Source organism: Sorex fumeus, unplaced genomic scaffold, assembly GCF_029834395.1.
Source record: "Sorex fumeus unplaced genomic scaffold, SorFum_2.1 ptg000125l, whole genome shotgun sequence".
In the NCBI taxonomy this organism is placed as follows: Eukaryota; Metazoa; Chordata; class Mammalia; order Eulipotyphla; family Soricidae; genus Sorex; species Sorex fumeus.
The window spans coordinates 2,267,824-2,288,135 of record NW_026606182.1 but is presented as its reverse complement, the minus strand read 5'-3'; the positions used below and the strand labels follow the sequence as shown (position 1 = coordinate 2,288,135).

The following is a 20,312-nucleotide window of genomic DNA, read 5'->3' as shown; positions in this document are numbered from 1 at the left end:
GGCCGGAGCCCAGCGGCCCGGGGTCCCGCCGGGCGGCGCGGGGGGCGCGGCGGGGGCGCGGGGCGCGGCGGGGACGCGCGCCCGGGGAAGGTGCGCGGCGCGTGCGGGCCCGCGGGGCGGCGAGGGTGCGGGCCCGCCCCGTCCCGCCCGGCCCGGCCCGGCCCGGCCCGGCAGGTGTGGGCGGGCCGCCCGGACCCCGCCGCGCCAGGCCGGGAGAGCCGGCGGGAAACAGGAAGCGGGGGGAGGGCGCGGGCCGGGCCGGGCCGGGCGTGCGGGCGGGCGGCGGGGCGGCCGGACTCGGCGGGGCCGCGGCGATGTGGGGCGAGCCGGGCAGCGCCGGGGGCCGCGGGGCCGGGGGCGGAGCCGGGGGCGCCGCGGACCCCGCCCCCCTGCGGCGCCGGAGCCGACGCCCGAGCGCCGAGCGGGGCGCGCGGGTGCGGGGTGAGTCCGGGAGCGCGTCCCCCCGACGGGCCGGGGGTGCGGCAGCCGCGCGCGCGCGCGCGGGGGGGCGATCCCGGGGAGCCGCGCGCTCGGGGTGGGGGATCCCGGGCCGGCGCCCCCCGACGGGGCCGGGGGAGCCGCGCGCGCGCAGGAGGGGGCCCCCGGGGAGCCGCGCGCGCGTTGGGGGGGTGATCCCGGGCCGGCGCCCCCCGACGTTGCCGGGGGAGCCTCGCGCGCCGGTGGGGGGTTCCCGGGAGTCGCGCGCGCGGGGGGCGGGGAGTCTCGGGCCCGCGCCCCCCGACGGGCCGGGGCCTCGGGGAGGTCCCGGGCGAGGGCGGGCGGCGGCCGCGGCTGGGGGCGTCGGCTGCGTCCCCGGCTGAGCCCCCTCCCCCGGCCCCGCGCGCGCGCGCCGCGCCTGTCGCCTGCAGACCCCGAAGACGCGACCATGCCGGGCGGGGCCGAGGCCGGGGAGGCCGAGGAGGAGGCCGGCGCGGGGTCGGGGTCCGAGGCGGAGGAGGAGGCGCTGTGGGAGCGGATCGAGGGCGTCCGGCACCGGCTGACGCGCGCCCTGAACCCCGCCAAGCTCACGCCCTACCTGCGCCAGTGCCGGGTCATCGACGAGCAGGACGAGGAGGAGGTGCTGAGCACCTACCGCTTCCCGAGCCGCGTCAACCGCACGGGTGAGCCCGGGGACCCGCCGGCCCTCCTGGGGACCCCTCCCAGGTCGGCCGATCGCGGTGCCCGTTCCCCGCCGCACCCTGCCGACCCGCGCTGCCGACTCGGTCGTCTGGGTTTTGACAGACTCAGGGTTCCCTCCCACTTCCTGGGTCCACATTAAAGCCAGGGGGGTGGTGTTGGGGTGCAGGCCTGGTCTCCCAGCTGGACCTGGGGGTCAGGGCCCTCCCTGGACTTGGCGTTTTTCCTGGACCCTCTGATTTCCTTCTCTCACCTCGCCCATGGGTGACCCCGCTGGGAGAGAAATGACCCAGCCCGGTCCTCTGGGGCGGGGGTCCCCTACACTCACAGGGTGTGGCTTTATGGGGGGCTGGCAAAGGGTGAGGGGCTCCTGGTGGGGTTTTACTCTCCATGGGGGAGTGTGGGAGGGGGCTTCTCAGCTGATCTGTGTGTCTGCTGGGGCGGCCAAGGTGGGGGGGGGGGTCTGGGGAGCGTCTGAGACTGCAGGTGCCCTGAGGTGGGCGTCCTGGCTCTTTTGGCTGTGGGGGTGGAATCACCCCCCAGATGTGTTGAGACAGGCCCAGTGTGTGGCTGAAACATCTGAGGAACGTGGGCCCTGAAGTCCGGGGCTGGAGGGGGGGGGGGTCGAGGCGGAGGAACCGGCCTGTCGGTCAGCGCCCACTGCCCTGCGCTCCCCAGGACGCCTGATGGACATCTTGCGCTGCCGGGGCAAGAGAGGCTACGAGGCGTTTCTGGAAGCCCTGGAATTTTACTACCCCGAGCACTTCACGCTGCTCACCGGCCAGGAGGCTGCCCAGCGCTGCTCCATGATCCTGGGTGAGTGTCCCCTGGCCCCTGGACCCTGCACGGGGCCGAACCATACCAGATGGGAAACCCCCCAACCAGACAGGGAAACTGAGCCCCAGCCCCACCTGAGTCCGGGATTCGAACCCTGTGAGTTCAGTTTGAGCCCACCCACTGCCCATGGCTTCTGCAGAGGGAGGCTCTTGCTTTCTCCGTTGTCCTGCAGGCCCTGGTGAGTTTGTAGCCTGATAGTTTGGGGCGTGATACTTTGCGGGTACAGGGAGGTGGCACCGTGGTCGAGCACTGGCCTTGCAGGGGTGAGGCCCTGGCTTCGATTCTGCCCTCCACCCCCCTACCCCTGCAGGGTTCCCAATACACCACTGGGCGCAATCCCAGAGCACGAAGCTGCCGAGTAGCCCCTGAGCATCTCAGGTGCCCACCCCCAGCCCCAACCAAGCAAAACAAACAAAAAATTCAAGAGACTTAGAAAAATTCAAGCAAGTGACTTGAGAATTCAAATCCCCAAGGGGGCTCGAGCTATCTTACAGCAGGGAGGGCGCTTGCCCCCGGTTCAGTCATGTAGGGTCCCCTGAGCACCAGCAGGAGTAATCTGAGTGCAGAGCCAGGCCGGGCGCCCCGAGTCCCATCCCTGGCCCCAGATGACCTCCTGGGTACCGCCAGGCCTGGCCCCGGGCACCTCAACACACCGGAGCAGAGAGAAACGTTCCCGGTCGAATATAAAGCGCCGCTGTCCCTCCGCCTTCGTCCCCTGCTGACAGTTGGGGCGACCTCCCGTTTCCTCTGCGGTTGCAAACACACGTGCACAGGCGCACCCCGAGCCCTCCCAGATTACGCTGGGTTCGGCTTTTTCTCAGCACGGCCGATCCTGCGGTGGTTCTGTTCCGCCTGCCGCCCCTATCGTCAGTGACCCCTGTGGCCTTTTTTTTTCTTTTTGGGTCACACCCGGCAATTCTCGGGTTCCGAGTAGCCCTGCACTCAGGAATCACTCTTAGTGGTGCTCAGGGGACCCTATGGGATGCCGGGGATCGAACCTGGGTCAGCCCGTGCCAGGCAGGCAAACGCCCTCCCCGCTGTGCTATGGCTCCGGCCTCCACCCTGTGGCCTTCTTGACTGGCTGATCTCCCTGTGGACAGACGGCTGGGTTGGGTTTCCACATCCCTGAGGCGCTGCCAGCCTGCATTTTTGTATCAACGTGTGTCTTTGGAGAAGTTCTGGCAAGTCCAGCCTCTCCACGAGGGTGTATATTCTCGGAGTTCACTTCACAGACGCTCCCCTGCCCCTCCAGTGTATGAGAACCCCCCCTTTTTTTGCTTTTTTTTGGGTCATACCCAGTTTTGCTCAGAGGCTACTCCTGGCTCTGCACTCAGGAATTACTCCTGGCGGTGCTTAGGGGACCCTATGGGGTGCCGGGGATTGAACCCAGGTGGGCCACGTGCGAGGCAAACGCCCTCCCCACTGTGCTATCGCTCTGGCCTTGCGGACCCCCTTTTGACCATTCCCTCACGGGTCCAGCAAATTATTTGAAAACTTTTTTTGCCAGACAGATGTGTGGAAATGCTAGATGGTTGTTTCATTGAAGGATCCAGTTGACGGTGAGCTAGTTAGTAAACCCCACAGAATCTTGCTGCCTTCACTTTCCTGTCTCTGAAATGGGTGGGCTGGGAGGGTGGCTCAAAGGTAGAGGCCTTAGCCTCAGTCCTCCGCATCATGGAAGATAAACTTAAAAATATTCGCCTGTGTCCTCCCTCGAACAGATAATTCCTCTCTTTCCTTTCCCTCCCCTCTTTGTAAGTAAGTTTCAATAAAACTATCTAGCTTTACTGAAAAAAAAAATCCAAATAAAATGGATATAATAGTGGGGCTGGAGAGACAGCACAGCGTGTAGGGCATTTGCCTTGCACATGACTGACCTGGGTTCGATTCCCAGCATCCCATAGGGTCCCCTGAGCACCGCCAGGAGTGATTCCTGAGTGCAGAGCCAGGAGGAACCCCTGTGCATTGCCGGGTGTGACCCAAAAAGAAAAAAAATGGATATAATAGTAACTAGCTAGGATTGTCATGAGGAGTCCGAAAATTAATGAATATATCTAGCACAAAGAGAATTAAAGCCCCAGGTAATAGCATTGGTTGGTATCACTGCTAATGGATTGGAGCATGTTATTCTGTTTTTCTGTGTTTGGAATTTTGCCTAATTGTTTTATTCCGTTGTTTGCCTTTTTTTTTTTTTTTTGCTTTTTGGGTCACACCCAGCAATGCTCAGGAATTACCCCTGGCAGTGCTCGGGGGACCCTGTGGGATGCCGGGGATCGAACCCAGGTTGGCCGCATGCAAGGCAAACGCCCTACCCGCTGTGCTGTCACTCCGGCCCCCATTGCTTGCCTTTTGGGGGGCGGGCGGGCATTTGGGCTATGCCCAGTGGTACTCGGGAGCAAGCACAAGCTCTGTTGCTCTTCCTAGCAGTGCTCAGAGGAGCCAGATGCCACCAGTGAATGAACCAGGGCCACCACATACAAGGGAGCACCTTCGCCCATGGTACAATCTCTCTGGACCCTCCATTGTTTGCCCGTTTTCTTCTTTTTTTATTATTATTTTTTATTTAGAAATTTTTTCTTTTTTTTAATTTAATTTTATTTTATAAGATTGTTCACAATAATTTATTTATTTATTTGCTTTTTGGGTCACACCCAGAGATGCTCAGGGGTTCCTCCTGGCTCTGCACTCAGGAATTAACTCCTGGCGGTGCTTGGGGGACCATCTGGGATGCCGGGGATTGAACCCGGGTCGGCCGCATGCAAGGCAAACGCCCTATCCTCTGTACTATCACTCCAGCCCCACAATAATTTATTACATTCAATATTCCAACACCCACCCCACCACCATTACACCTTGCCACCACCATTGTTTTGAATTTTCCCAAACACCAGCCAATAGCAGGCCCTAAATAACTTATTTTGTATTGATAGCACAGCGGTAGGGCGTTTATCTTGCATGAGGCCGGCCCAGCCAACCCGGGTTCAATTCCTCCGCCCCTCTCGGAGAGCCCGGCAAGCTACCGAGAGTATCTCGCCCGCACGGCAGAGCCTGGCAAGCTCCCCGTGACGTATTCGATATGCCAAACACAGTAACAACAAGTCTCACGACGGAGACCTTACTGGGCCCGCTCGAGCAAATGGATGAACAGCGGGAGGACAGGACGGTGCTACAGAGCTTGTTCTGAATAATTGGCTAAAGAGGATCCACAAAAGTTTCCTTAGAAGAAGGGTGTGTGAAGATTGTTTTAGCTCACCCTGGAGCTATTAAACCCTTTGTATAAGAGATTATTAACATGTTGTTACAGGTTGAGCCTCGTGTGCTAATATTTTTTAACCGAGATTGGTCTCCTACTTGACAGCCCATCCAATGTGCAGTGCTTACTCCTGGTAGATCAGTGGTGTTGAGTCTGAATGTTTGCCCTTCTTTTCTTCTTCTTGATTTGTAGATGCTCTTTATATATTATAACTGAGTCTTTAGGTTTGTTTTCCTTCTTTTTTTTTCTTTTGGGGTGACATCCAGCAACACTTAGGGGTTACTCCTGGTTCTGCACTCAGGAATTACCTCCTGACAGTGCTTGGGAGGACCATATGGGATGCAGGGGATCGAACCCTGGGTTGGCCTCATGCCAGGCAAACACCTTACCCGCTGTGCTATCACTCTCATCCCTAGGTCTGTTTTCTTCTACTTTGTTGCTTATTTTTAAAACTTTTTAAAGAAAAATATGGATATAGGGACTGGAGAGATAGTACAGCCAGTAGGGCCCTTACCTGGCTCCTGGCTGACCCAAACTCAATCCCTGACCTCACATATGGTCCCCAGAGCACTGCCAGGTGTGATCTCTGAGCAGAGCCGGGAGTAAATCCTATACACTGCCGGGTGTGACCCCCAAATAGCACATATGGATACATCTATCTTTTTGTCTGGACTATGCACCTCTTTTAGGAAGAGGTTCCCTACCCTGAAAATAATAATAATAATGATAATAATATTAATAATGTAGCACTGTAGCAGTACTGTCCCGTTGTTCATCGATTTGCTCGAGGGGGCACCAGTCACGTCTCCATTGTGAGACTTGTTACTCTTTTGGGCATATCGGATATGCCACAGGGAGCTTGCCAGGCTCTGCCATGCCGGCGGGATACTCCGTAGCTTGCTGGGCCCTCCGAGAGGGGCGGAGGAATCAAACCTGGGTTGGCCGTGTGCAAGGCAAACGCCCTACCCGCCGCTGTGCTATTGCTCCAGCCCAATGATAACAATAATGATAACAATAATGATAACAAAAACGATAATTATAATAATAATAATAAAGTCCTCAGACTTTGCTTCCGCGCCTCGCCGCCCGGTTCCTCTGACCGCCCTTGCCTCCCGCCGGCAGATGAGGAGGGCCCCGAGGGCCTCACCCAGTTCCTCATGACCGAGGTGCGGCGGCTGCGCGAGGCCCGCAAGAACCAGCTGCAGCGCGAGCAGCAGCTGCAGGCGCGCGCGCGCGGGCGCTGGAGGAGGAGCGCGCGGCGCAGGAGCGGCGGCTGCGGGAGCTGCAGCAGGTGCAGGAGCGCTGCCAGCGGCTGCGCGAGGACTGGGAGGCGGGCAGCCTGGAGCTGCTGCGCCTCAAGGACGAGAACTACATGGTGGCCATGCGCCTGGCGCAGCTCAGCGAGGAGAAGAACTCGGCCGTGCTGCGCAGCCGCGACCTGCAGCTGGCGGTAAGCGGGACCCGCCCCGGAGACGGGCACTGCGCTGGGCCCTGGCAGGTGGGCGCGGGCACTGCGGGCGTCGCGTCCTGCCCCGGACCCCGCGCCTGGGAAACTGCAGGTCGAACACACGCTCATCCATCCTTCCCTCCTTCCCTCCTTCCCTCCTTCCTTCCTTCCTTCCTTCCTTCCTTCCTTCCTTCCTACCTTCCTCCCTCCCTCCCTCCCTTCCTCTCTTCATTCCTTCTATCCTTCCTTCCTTTGTTTCTTCCTTCCTTCCTTCCTTCCTTCCTTCCATTCGTTCGTTCCTTCGTTTCTTCCTTCGTTCCTTCCCTTCATTCATTCGTTCCTTCCTTCGTTCATTCGTTCATTCTTTTGTTCATTCCTTCCTTCCCTTCCTTCGTTCCTTCTTCCCTCCCTTCTTCCTTCTTTAGTTTATTCTCTCCCTCCTCCCTCCCTCCCTCCCTCCCTCCCGCCTTCCTTTCTTCCTTCCTTCCTTCTTTTCTTTGGGGTGGGGGTCTACATCCAGATCTCATTTACAACCAGTTCTGCTCAGGGCTTACTCCTGGCTGGACTTTTTCTTTCTTTCTTTCTTTCTTTCTTTCTTTCTTTCTTTCTTTCTGGGTGGGGGTCACTTCTGGAGGTGTTCAGGGGGGTTCCTCCTGACTCTGCACTCAGGAATCACTCCTGGCAGCACTTGGGGGAGCAGAGGGGGTGTCAGGATTTGAACCCGAGTCCGCCTTGTACAACACAAGTGCCCTCCCCACTGTGCCATCTCTCTGGCCTTTTCTTTAGCGGGTTCATCAGTGATCAGGAGGTCTGGGGACCACTTCCGTTGATGCTCATCTCATGGCCTGGGCCTGATGGGTCACTGCATGGACCCAGAGGATGTGGGGTTCAGGTCTGGGGACCATCAGGTGCCACCCTGCGGCGTTCAGTGGCCACTGCTCAGGGCTCACCCCTAATGGTGCTGGGGGACCGTGTGTGGTGCCAGGGATGAGACCATGTGCAAGGCACTTGCCTCCACACCCTGTGCTATTTCTCGGGCCCGCGATTTAGTGTTTGGTGGCCACAGACAGGCTCCGGGTGACCCTCGCTAAGGCAGGTTCTGCTCACCTGCACCCGCGGGGTCTCAGACAAAACTGTGCCTGGTTCTGGGGGTGAGTTGGGGGTTGCTCTGTGGCATTTGGCATTCGAAGCCACCTGATGCTGTGGGCCTTAGCCATTGCTGTGGCGTGGCAGGGGGTGCCAGTGGCTGGGAGAATGGTGGCCACATGTGAAGCTGTGTTTGCGGGGTGCTGTTGTGTGGGGACTGGCAGGCTTCTGGTTGATGGAAGTGACTCCTGCTCCGTGTGCGGGGCCACCGGGTGCAGCAGCTCAGGGGGTAGTTGACCATGAGTCTGTGCTGGCCCTGGGGCCTGTTTGGTGTTTGGTGTGAGGTCAGGCTGTCGGTTTCTTCATCCTCCGGCAGTGTGTGTGTGTGTGTGTGTGTGTGTGCGCGCGTGCGTGTGCATGTGTGCGTGTGTGTATCCATGTGTGCCTGTATGTGTGCACACGCACCTGTGTTTGTGCTCTTTTGTGATGTGCAGGAGAAGGAGGAAACAGAGAAACACAGATGCAGCCCTGGGGACCCCAGACACGTTCCTTCATGTCCCAGCAAACCCCCCTGGGGCTGGGGTCGGGGGTTAGTCACTGTGATTGTCCCCATTTACGAATGAGTGAACGGGGTCACAGAAAGAGGTGAGCGCCTCCCCCAAGCTGGAAGCATTGTTTGTTTTGAGACCACACTTGGCAGTGCTCAGGGATTACTCCTCACTCTGTGCTCAGGGATCAGTCCTAGATGGGCTCGGGTGATGCTGTGGGATGCCGGGGATCAAACCCAGGTCGGCTCTGTGCAAGGCAAGATCTCTCCCCCTGTGGTTTGCTCTGGCCTTGGAAGCATTTTTTTTTTTGCTTTTTGGGTCACACCCAGCAATGCATAGGGGTTACTTCTGGCTCTGTACTCAGGAATTACTCCTGGCGGTGCTCGGGGTACTCCATGGGATGCTGGGAATCGAACCCAGGTCGACTGCATACGAGGCAAACGCCCTACCTGCTGTATATTGCTCCAGTCCCTGGAAGCATTTCTGAAGTAGCGTAAAGGTAAAGGTTAAGTAGCTCTTGACCTTTAAGGGTCAGGTAAGGGCAAGATGTGGAGCGCTGGGTCCCCCTCTCATCACACCTGGCAGCCTTGGGGACGACTCTCAGACCAGGGCTTGGGAGTCACCTCTAGCAGTGCTCAGGAACAGGTGGCACCAGGAATGTTACCCAGGGCCCTACACCTGCAAGGCTGGGGTCTAACCACTGAGCCACCTCTTTGGCCCCTCTTTCTCTGGGCTGGGGAGGTGGCTCACTGCTAAAGTACTCAGCTTGCATGTGGAGGCTCTGGGCTCCCTCCCCAGTCTTGGGTGCTTGCATACGTAACAGTGACAAGTCCAAGAAAGGGTTCTAAGGGTTCTTCCGCTCAGAGGATAGCGAGGTCACACCGGCCCAGGGGGATGTCTTCGAGGTAGTGCTGGCAGGACTGGTCTCACCCTGGGCTTGGTGACTATGAGCTGGGTCACCGGAAGGAGTGGATATGCATGCGTGGTGCCCAGGGTCTGCCAGGGTGGGGTTGGGGGATGATGACGGGGGCGGGGTTCGGGGGAAGGGGTTTCGGTTCCAGAGCGGGTGCAGTGGGCTGGGCTGGGCTGGGCTGGGCTGGTGGCTGCTTCCTCCCCAGTCAGGGACGAGGGCCGGGGCTGAAATTAACCAGCAGAGAAGATCCGCCTGTCCTTGTCACTTTGCAAAAGGAACAAGGAACAGAGTCCTGGCAGACAGGAGGAGAAATAGCGGCAGCCTGGGCCCCTCCCCGCAGCAGGTGTGTGGAGGCTGGGCTGAATCGTGTGTTTTATAAGGTGCAAATTTAATGAGCTGTTATTTCCCACTATAATTTGGTGTTAAGTGAGCTTGTTTGCCGGGATTACCCGCGTCCGTCAGTCCGTCCCATCTGCATCCCCCGGGCCCGTGGTGGCTGCTCCGGGGGTGGGGTGGGGGGTGGGGGGGCCGCTTCTGGAAGCTTCTCTGTGGCGGCGGGGCTGAGCTTCTGGAGGGTTCGGCCATCGGCCCGGGTGAGCTGCTGCGCTTGGCTGGCTCGGATGTGACCACGCTTGACCTCAGGGCTGGCCGGCCGCTCACAAAGCATGTTTTGTGCGGGGTGAGGTGATGAGTCATCCGTTTCTCTGCAGAGGAGGAGGAGGGGATGGTTCATTCAGCCCTGGGACATATGCAGCCCCCAGATGTGCCTGCCTCCCTGTCCCGGACTGGCGTCCAGCTACCCACCTGCCACCCCTGGGTGGCTGCTGGCCACACACCATGGACAGGGTCAGCCTCTGTCCCCGTCCCTGGCCTGCTTTCAGACCTCGGCTCAGCCCACCCGCGGTCTTGTTTGCAGGGCCTGGGAATGCTGGGAGCAGAGAGGGGTCCAAGATCTGCAAGTCCAGGGGCTGGAGGGATAGCACAGCGGGGAGGGCGTTTGCCTTGCACGCGGCCGACCGGGTTCGATTCCCAGCATCCCATAGGGTCCCCCGAGCACCACCAGGGATCATTCCTGAGTGCAGAGCCAGGAGTCACCCCTGTGCATCGCCGGGTGTGGCCCAAAAAGCAAAAAAAAAAAGAAAAGATCTGCAAGTCCAGAGTCTGGAGCGATAGCACAGCAGGGAGGGTGTTCGCCTTAGGCTGACCTGGGTTTGAGCCCCAGCATCCCATAGGGTTCCTCGAGCACCGCCAGGTGTGATTCCTGAGTGCAGAGCCAGGAGTCGGCCCTGAACCTTGTCAGACATGGCCCCCCAACAAACACAAGGTCTGCAAGTCCGTACTGGGTTCGAGGCAGAGATGGGTCGTCCTGTGTCCTGCGTCCCTGACATACCCCCCTGCCCCCCACTGCCCTGTCACGAGTCACTCTGGTACAGGGGGTGGGACATGGGAGAGAACGCCCCCTTCCTTCCTGGTCCCGGGACCCCTCCCTGAGTGGACACACGCCTTGGCCCAGGTGGATCAGCTGAAGCTCAAGGTCAGCCGGCTGGAGGAAGAGTGTGTCCTGCTGCGCCGCGCCCGGGGGCCCCTGCCCGCCGCGGCCAGCGCCACGGACGAGCGGGAGAAGGAGCCGGACGACGGCCCCGACCTGGTGTCCGAGCTGCGAGCAGAGAACCAGCGGCTGACAGCATCCCTGCAGGAACTGCAGGAAGGCCGGCAGCAGGTATGGCGTGATCCGGGAGCAGACGCTGCAGCCTTCCACCGGCTTGGCAGCTCTTAGCCGTGTGTCTTGGGGTGTGTGGGTAGCCCCTGGGGACCCTAAACAGGGCCTCAGTTTGGGGGGATCATTTTTTTCTGGGCAGCAGGGCCCCCTGGCTTTCCCTGGATGTATGGAAGAGTCTGACTCTGAGTGGCATGGTGGCCTCCTGCGGGTCACTGGGTCACACAGGAAGTCGGGTGTGTGTGGGGGAGCCAGGACTTTGGTGTATCTCAGAGACTCGCGGTGCCTGGCTGGGGGCTGGGGCTGGGGTCCTCGGTCAGCCAGAGGCAGGCGCAGACCTGGGGATCGGGCGTGTGCTGCGCTGGGCCCCGCGAGTCAGCCCGCCTGGTTCTCATTTAGGGCCGGATCCTGGCCGGCTGTCCCGCTGACCTCATCCGCACCCCACATGCTCCGCAGGGGACAGCTGCGGGGTGGGTCCACGCCCAGTGTCCACGCGGAGGAGGGGTGGTGTGTGGGGGGGGCGGGGGACACTAGGGTCCAGAGAGGTCAGGGCTCTGGCTGAGGTGGGCGAGCCGGCCGGGTGGGTGAGTGGCTGGGTGGGTGGATGGGGGGGGGGGGTAGGGGGCTGCGCATGCGCGCCCGAGCGTGTTTCCCGGCGCCCGCCCTGGCCCGGCGCGCCCCTGACCTGATATCCGCAGGAGGCGAGTCGGCCCGGGGCCCCCGGCTCCGAGCGCATCCTGCTGGACATCCTGGAGCACGACTGGCGGGAGGCGCAGGACAGCAGGCAGGAGCTGTGTCAGAAGCTGCACGCCGTGCAGGGCGAGCTGCAGTGGGCCGAGGAGCTGCGCGACAAGGTGGGTGACCCGCCCCCGCGCCCCCCGCGTCCCCGCGCCTCCTGCCCCCGCTGCAGTCCTGCGCGCGTTTCAGATACTGAAGGGTGATCAGAATAGGAGAGAGAGAGAGAGAGAGAGAGAGAGAGAGAGAGAGAGAGAGAGACATGGGGCTGGAGCGATAGCACAACGAGGAGGGCGTTTGCCTTGCACGTGGCCCACCCGGGTTCGATTCCCAGCATCCCATAGGGTCCCCTGAGCACCGCCAGGGGTGATTCCTGAGTGCAGAAGCAGGAGTGATCCCTGTGCATCGCCGGGTGTGACCCAAAAAGCAATTATATATATATATTTATATATGTATATGAGAGACAGAGAGAGAAGAGGTCTGGGGATTACCTCAGTCCTTTGCATCTGCCACACAAATGCATAAGGTCTCGAGTCCGACGCCTGGTGCTACCATACACGCCAAAGACAGTCTAGCAGCTCCACCCCTGCAGCCCCTGGACCCACAGCACAGCCAGGGTGTACAAACACCACCGCTCAAAAGCTGTGTGAGACCCAAAGCCACTGAAACCCAGACATGGACAACTCTGTAACTATGTCTCATGGTGATTCAATTGGAAACATACACACACACACACACACACACACACACACACACACACACACACCCCCCAAAAAAACCCACCTTTTAAGGGGCCAGATAGTACAGCAGGGAGGGCGCTTGTTCTGCCTTGCATATGGCTAGCCCCGGTTTGAAACCCGGCACCCGCGTAAGGCCCCTTGAGCACCTTCAGGAATGATCTCAGAGAGCAGAGCCAGGAGTAAGATACACTTCGAGGGGCCGGAGAGATAGTTCCGGGGTAGGGAACTGAAACCCAGTTACGGACAGCTTTGCAACTGGATGTCTCATGGTGATACCTAGAGTTTTTTTTGGTGGGGGGAGAGGCGGGGGTCAACCCCGGTGAGTCTGGAGGCCTCTCCCAGTGACCCTCAGGACCACACAGCACTGGGACTTCTGCGTGTGCAGAAAACGCTCCAGCCCTCTGGTCGCCTGCTTTGCACACAGCCGACCTGGGTTTTCTTCCCAGCACCTCAGAGGGTCCCTGAGCCCCACCAGGGGTGATCCCAGAGCCAGCAGGAAGCTCCGAGGGCCAACGGGTGTGCCGCCCCCCAAAGAAGTTTCGGAGAGATAATAGAGGACGTTAGGGTCCCTGGCTTTGCACACGTCCCCTGCCGCTCGGTCCCTGGACTGCCAGGGGCCACTCCCGAGCACAGAGCAGGGGTGGCCCCAGAGCACTGGGTGTGGGTACCCCCATACGATTTTTGTTTTTTTTTTTTAAATATTGCACCTGTCCTTTTAATGAGAAATAGGTGAAGTAAATATTACTAAATCAGACTCTGCCAAAAATTTGGGAAATTTTTGATAGTCCAGATGCCAAGGTGGCAACTTTTTTCACTCGTTATTATAATACTTTTTAAAATTTAATTTAATTTTTTGAGATTTTTTGAGCGATAGCACAGCGGATAGGGTGTTTGCCTTGCACACAGCCGACCTGGCTGACCCGAGTTCGATTCCTCCGCCCCTCTCGGGGAGCCCGGCAAGCTACCGAGAGTATCTCGCCCTCACGGCAAAGCCTGGCAAGCTCCCCGTGATGTATTCGCTATGCCAAACACAGTAACAACAAGTCTCACATCACAATGGAGACGTTCCTGGGCCTGCTTGTGCAAATTGATGAACAATGGTAGGACGGTGACAGTGACAGTGAGATTTTTTAAATTGAGTCACTGTGAGCTAGACCCTTCCAAAGCTGTTCATGATTCGGTTTCAGTCATACAGTGTCCCACCATGCATTTTGAGATGCATGTCATGGTTTTTTTGGGAGGGGGCAGGGTTCAACGCTGGTGGTTCTGGAGGCCTCTCTCAGTGACCCTCAGGACCAAGCAGCATTGGGACTTCTGCGTGTGCAGAAAACACTCCAGCCCTGCGTGCTTGCTATACTCATAGAGTGTCCCTTAGGGGGATGGAGCAAGGTGGGTTCGGGGGGTGGGGGAGACTTGCTGGTTTATGCCCATTTCACAGATGAGGCAAACTAAGGCCCAGGGCGGAGAAGTCAGCAGCCTGAGTCTCCCAGCTTGGGACATGTGTGGGCACTCGTCCCTGACCAGATGCCCCTGCGGGGCACCCGTGGCTGGGCTTCCTGCCCCCCTGCCCCTCCCCCCACCGCGGCCTGACACCCCCCTCCCCCGCCCACCCGCAGTATCTGCAGGAGATGGAGAGCTTGCGGCTAAAGCACTGCACGCTGCAGAAGGACTGTGACCTGTACAAGCACCGTATGGCCACCGTGTTGGCCCAGCTGGAGGAGATCGAGAAAGAGCGCGACCAGGTGAGGCCCTCGGGGAAGCCGCGGCGGACGGGCCGAGTTTTCGCGTGCAGGACAGAGCCCAGACAGGCCCTCGCGTGCCCTGCCGCACCTGCCCCTCCTGCGCCCCGGGGACTGGGGGGAGAGTCCAGGCCCTCGGCTCATTCCAGAGTCAGACACAGGCCCGGAACAGGAGGTGCTGGCAAGTATTTGCTGACGAGGAAATTTTCCGGAGTCTGGCTCCTGGCCCCGGGCACCACAGGGCCCTCCCAGCCCGGGGCATGGGCTGGGCACCTCGCCAGCTGCCCTAGGCCCCGGCCTCCCAGTACAAGGGGGGCAGGAGCTTTTGTCTGATTAATTTATTTAGGGCAGGAGCAATAGCACAGAGGGTAGGGCGTTTGCCTTGCATGCGGCCCCTGCGGCCGACGACCCGAGTTCGATTCCTCCGCCCCTCTCGGAGAGCCCGGCAAGCTACCGAGAGTGTCTCGTCTGCATGGCAAAGCCTGGCAAGCTCCCCGTGATGCATTTGATATGCCAAAAACAGTAACAAGTCTCACAATTTGTTGTGAGACGTTACTGGTGCCCGCTCGAGCAAATCAATGGACAACGGGAGGACAGTGGACCAGGGACAGTAGCAGACCTGGGATCAGTCCCCAGCACCCTATGAGGCCTCCGAGGCCACCGAGAGTGATTCCCAAGTGCAGAGTCAGGAGTCACCCCTGAATACCACTGGGCGTGGGCCCAAGTGACCAAACACGCAAAACAAATAAACGTAAATTGATAATTGATTGTGTTCGTTATCAGTTTGGAGAGCCGATGCCAGAGATTGAACCCAGGTCAGCCGCGTGCAAGGCAAGCGCTCTCCCCGCTGGTCTATCTCCCCAGCCTGTTTCATTTTATTTCTAAAAATAATTTTCTCGGGTAAGGGAGATAGATAGTACAGGGGTCAGGCGCTTGCCTTGCCTGGAGCCAACCCTGGTTTGATTCCTGACACTGCACAGGAGTGAGCTGTAAGCACTGAGGCAAGAGTCAGCCCTGAGTACGGAGCCAGGAGTGAGCTCTGAGCACCGAGCCAGGAGTCATCCCTGAGCACAGAGCTGGGAGTAAGCCCTGAGCACAGCCAGGAGTGAGCTCTGAGCACCGAGCCAGGAGTCATCCCTGAGCACAGAGCTGGGAGTAAGCCCTGAGCACAGCCAGGGGTGAGCCCTGAGCACAGAGCTGGGAGTGAGTCCTGAGCACAGAGTCAGGAGTGATCCCTGAGCACAGAGGCAGGAGCGAGCCCTGAGCACTGAGCCAGGAGCCAGCCCTGAATACTGAGCCAGGTGTGAGCCCTGAGCACTGCCGGCTGTGGTATCTCCCCGCCCCTGCAAGAAAACAGTGTTTGGGCCAGAGCCATAGCACAGCGGGGAGGGCATTTGCTTTGCACGCGGTGGACGCAGGTTCGATTCCCAGCATCCCATAGGGTCCCCTGAGCACTGCCAGGGGTCATTCCTGAGTGCAGAGCCAGGAGAGACTGACCCCTGAGCAAAAAAGAAAAGAAAATACTTCCCAAGAAAACAGTATTTGCAGCCAGCCGCCGCCGCCCCAGCCAGAGAGGAGGGGGCAGCCCCCGTGCCCCCGCCCCCGCGCTGACCCCGCGCCTCCTGCCGCCCTCCAGGCCATCCAGAGCCGGGACCGCGTGCAGCTGCAGTACTCGCAGAGCCTGGTGGAGAAGGATCAGTACCGCAAGCAGGTGCGCGGGCTGGAGGCCGAGCGGGACGAGCTGCTGACGTCACTCACCGCGCTGGAGGGGGCCAAGGCGCTGCTGGACGCGCAGCTGCAGCGCGCGGTGGGCGGCGCTGGACTCACGGTGGGTCGGTGGGTCGGGTCAGTCGGGTCGGGTCAGTCGGTAGGAGCGGGGGCGGGGCCCGGGACGCGCGCGCGCTCTCTCTCTCTCTCTCTCTCTCTCTCTCTCTCTCTCTCTCTCTCTCTCGTTTATTTTTTCTATTTTTGGGTCACACCCGGCGATGCCCGGGGGTTCCTCCTGGCTCTGCGCTCAGGAATGACTCCCGGCGGTGCTCGGGGGACCCCATGGGATGCTGGGAGTCGAACCCGGGTCGGCCGCGTGCAAGGCCAACGCCCTCCCCGCCGTGCTATGGCTCCAGCCCCACTAAGACCCTGTTAAACTCTCTCTATGTATGTATGTTTTGGTTATTGGTTCACACTCAGCGATGCACAGGGGTTACTCCTGGCTCTGCGCTCAGGAATGACTCCTCGCAGTGCTCAGGGGACCCTGTGGGATGCCGGGGATGGAACCCGGGTTAGCCGCGTGCAAGGCAAATGCCCTACTCGCTGTGCGTCCTACACTCCGGCCCAGCCCAGGATGCTCTTAGCTGGTGCGGGGAGCCCTAGCTGTGGGGCATGGGGCTCGAACACGCAGGATGGGGAGGGAGGCGTCCACATGGGGTGGGGGTAGGGAACCCCTTAGCTGGGCGTGGGGAGAAGCCGGTTGTGGGAGGGAATCTGGGAGGTTCCGGCTGGAAGCCCCCCACAATTGGAGATACTGAGGGGCCAAGTCTTTTTTTTAATACTATTTAGCTCTTTTTTTTTCTTAATTTTATTTTGTAGACTTACAGATTTTTGTGCTTGGGTTTCAGTTATACAATGATCGAGTACCCATTCCTCTGCTGGGAGACTTTTATTGCATGGGTGTGGGGGTTGTTTGCTTTCTGGGGGCCACACTCGATGGTACTCTGGGGTTACTCACTCCTCAGTGCTCGGGAGTCAGTCCTGGCAGTGCGTGGGGGACCATGCGGTGCCCGGGATAGGGTGGCCTCGGGGTGCAGAGCCTGGCTGTGGGCTTTTGGTTCTCTCTCCAGATTAGGGGGAAGGGCTTTCTGTGTGTTTGGTTTGTGTTTTGGGGAGCCGGGGTCCGAGCCCAGGGGAAGGACGCAGATCTCCAGCTCCTGCCCTGGGTGGCCCTGGCGGGGGTGGGGAGGCGTAGGCATCTCTGCCTTTGGGGGTCCCTCCCGGAACCGGAAGGTGAGGCAGACGCTGCTTTGGCTCAGAGGCCACGCAGGTGTCCTGGACGCGGACTCCGTGTCCCTCAGACTCCGTGTCCCTTACCTAAGCCCAATTTCTTTGTCCTTCAGGGCTCGTGTGAGCCTGGAGAAATCCCAGGAAGCATCAATCTGGGATATTGTTTTTCAAAACTCTTTTGTTCTTAGGTAGAGAAAAAGCTCCTCAGCATGTCAGGGCCTACCTCCCCGCTGGTCCACCCACCCTGCCTCCTTCCTGGGTCTCACCATCCTGCCCCAGGCCCTTTGCACATGCTGCCTCTCACGTCAGCTTGTCAGTGCCAACTTGTTCCTGGAGATCTCTGATCAAACCCTTGTTTTATCTGGAACGTGCCCCCATGCCTCTAGACTGGGTGGCCCCTGCCCTGCCCTGGACACCTTCCTCCCTGCCTCTCTTGGCAGCTTGGCCTTTGTTTTCGCCAACCCAGCTTGTAGGCTCGCTGAGGGCGGGGCTCTGGGTACAGCCGGCTTCTTGGGAGGTGGGACATCAGCGCTGGGCTTGGGGCAGCTCTGACCCGACCCCCCCCCCCCGGCTGACCCCCATGCCTCTCCCCCAGGCCTGTACGTCCTTCCATTCCCTCTGCTCCAATCACAGCAGCACCTGGAGCCTGAGCGAGTTCCCCTCCCCCCAGGGGGGCCCGGACGCCTCCGGGGAGTCGGCCATCACGGGGGGCTCCGAGCCCCACACCTCGGTAAGAAAGACCCCCGCACTCCCCACGTCTCGGCGTCGGGGCGGCCTCGGTTTCACTTGACGGCACGAATGACTCACGCCGAGTGTGAGGGCTGCTTCCTGCCCCAAGAGCTCGGGGGGCCACTAGGGTCACGCGCCTTATTTAATACCGCTAATATCTCGGGGCCGCTGGGGAAGGGGGGGGCTTGGACCCAAGTCACATGTGTGCACGGCACATGCTCTGCCTGAGCCTCGTCCCAACCTCCTCATTGTCCCTTTTCTTCTCTGGGGGTCACGTCCAGTAGGGCTGGAGGGGGCAGGTCAGTCCCAGAAACACTCAGGCCTGGTGGTTTGGGGGTGGGCTGGGACCCCCGGTGCTGGCTGGCCACCAGGCACATAACCCGTGGTGCTTGGGGGGGAGGGGGAATGTGTCCCTGGGCACTGAACTCGGGGTCCTGTTGCACTTGTTGGGCTGAGGCTTTCCCACCCCCTAGCACTGTAAGGATAAATTCGTATCACTGTATCACCGTCGTCCCGTGGTTCATCGATTTGCTCGAGCGGGCGCCAGTGACGTCTCCACTGGTCCCAGCCTTGAGATTTTCGCAGCCTCCTGACTCGTCCTTCCCAACTTCTGCCCTAGTGGAGGCTCTTTCAGGGTCAGGGGAATGAGGCCCGTCATTGTTACTGTTTTCGGCATATCAAATACGCTATATAAATATATTTATTATTATTATTATATATTTGCTTTTTGGGTCCCACCTGGCGATGCTCAAGGGTTCCTCCTGGTTCTGCACTCAGGAATGACTCCTGGTGGTGCTCGGGGGACCCTATGGGATGCCGGGAATCGAACCCGGGTCGGGCCGCGTGCCAGGCAAACACCCTCCCCGCTGTGCTCTCACTCCGGCCCCCCCAGCACCATATTTAAGCTCAGCCAGAGCCCCCGCGACCACCCCGCAGAGCCCCCTCCTCAGCCAGGTGTGCAGGGCAGGGGGCGGGGTGCGTGCGGGGTCCCAGGCCGTGCTGTGACTTGCAGGAGGAGGCCACGGACAGCGAGAAGGAGATCAACCGTCTGTCCATCCTGCCCTTCCCGCCCAGCGCTGGCTCCATCCTCCGGCGGCAGCGTGAGGAGGACCCCGCCCCCCCCCAAGAGGTACCTGGATGGGGCGAGCCGAGGCAGAGCTTGGGCAGGGCTGGGGCTGCTGGTCCCAGCAGTCGCCTCCCCGAGAGCCCCAGATGTCCTGGCCCCACTTCAGGGCCCCCCGGGGGCCACCACCCCAGGCCATCAGCAGCTGAGAAGGTCACGGGTCGTGAGGTCGGACCTTGACCCCCCCACACCCCGGAATGCACAGAATCCTGAGGGTTCCCGTGTGGGACGCATGGGGACAGGTCCGGCGTCAGGGGTTTCAGACCAGAAGCGGGGCCCAGGGCAGGGGGGTTCAGCCACACACTAAGGCCAGACCCGGTGGGTAGGTGTGAGGTGGGGTGGCTTCCTGCCTCCCGGGGTCTCCCCATTCCACCCTCACGGCTCCCCTCGGCTCTGAGGTGTCCGAGGCCTGGTGAGATGCGTGAGCCCGCGTGGCTGGGCCGGCGTGTGCAGGGGTGACTGTGGGCCCGGATGATGGGGGTCGGGGGGGAGGGGCCGCACCCACTGAGACTCCTCATCCCCTGCAGGTCCTTCAGCAGCATGTCCGACATCACAGGTGAGGCTGAGGGGTGAGGGGGCTTTTGGGCCCCGCTTGAGACCACCCTGTGTCCCTGGGCCGACCGGAAGGTCCCTGCGGGGGTGGGGGTCACCCTGCGTCCAGCCCAGCCCCTCCCTGCCCCCCCCGCCCCCCACTTCCTCCCCCTCCTCCACCTTCTTCCAGAAAACTGAAGGTTCCCCTGGCCTGGCCTGGCTCTGTCCCCCCCACCCCTGTAGCCCCAGGCCCTGGAGGGACCCCCGCTCCGGCCTCAGCCTGCACCCCTGAACCCCATTCATTCCCCCCCAGGAAGTGTGACCCTCAAGCCCTGGTCGCCTGGCCTGTCCTCGTCCTCGTCCTCCGACAGCGTGTGGCCACTGGGGAAGCCGGACCTGCTCAACAGGTAGGTACAATGAGGCTCGGCCGGGAGGCGTCACCCGCCAGGCCCGGACGGTGGCGGCTGTCCGGCCGAGGGGACAGTCCGTTGGGTTCCGTTTCCTCCCCGACTGCCGTTGGCCGTGCCCGGGTGCCCGCCCCGGCCGTGCGTCCGCCGTCCCTGTCGCCCACCTCTGTCTCCCGTGACTCTTGGTGACGGGCTGCTCAATCCTCTCCCTGCCCCGCCCTGGGGTGCTCGGAGGCACAGCCCCCAGCTCTCTGCTTGTGCTGGGAGGTCACACCCCCAGACAGTGCTCCGGAACGACTCCTGGCCCCGTGCTCGGGCGACCAGGCAGGGCTGGGGATGGAGTCCGGGCCTCTTGCATGCGAAGCCTGTGCCC

At 60.6% G+C, this 20,312-nt stretch overlaps 1 protein-coding gene across 1 annotated transcript in view; it reads left to right on the top strand.

Moving 5' to 3' along the window:
* The first annotated feature begins 371 nt into the window (after positions 1-371).
* CARD10 (caspase recruitment domain family member 10) overlaps positions 372-20,312 on the top strand; it is a 30,725-nt gene continuing 10,784 nt past the window's right edge. The window contains 13 exon segments of the mRNA XM_056137602.1: positions 372-441; positions 870-1,121; positions 1,816-1,953; positions 6,350-6,450; positions 6,453-6,677; positions 10,735-10,941; positions 11,637-11,792; positions 14,030-14,155; positions 15,789-15,980; positions 17,745-17,879; positions 18,891-19,002; positions 19,525-19,557; positions 19,846-19,939. Of these exon segments, the coding sequence (XP_055993577.1) occupies positions 887-1,121; positions 1,816-1,953; positions 6,350-6,450; positions 6,453-6,677; positions 10,735-10,941; positions 11,637-11,792; positions 14,030-14,155; positions 15,789-15,980; positions 17,745-17,879; positions 18,891-19,002; positions 19,525-19,557; positions 19,846-19,939 (1,754 nt within the window). The 5' untranslated portion in view covers positions 372-441; positions 870-886.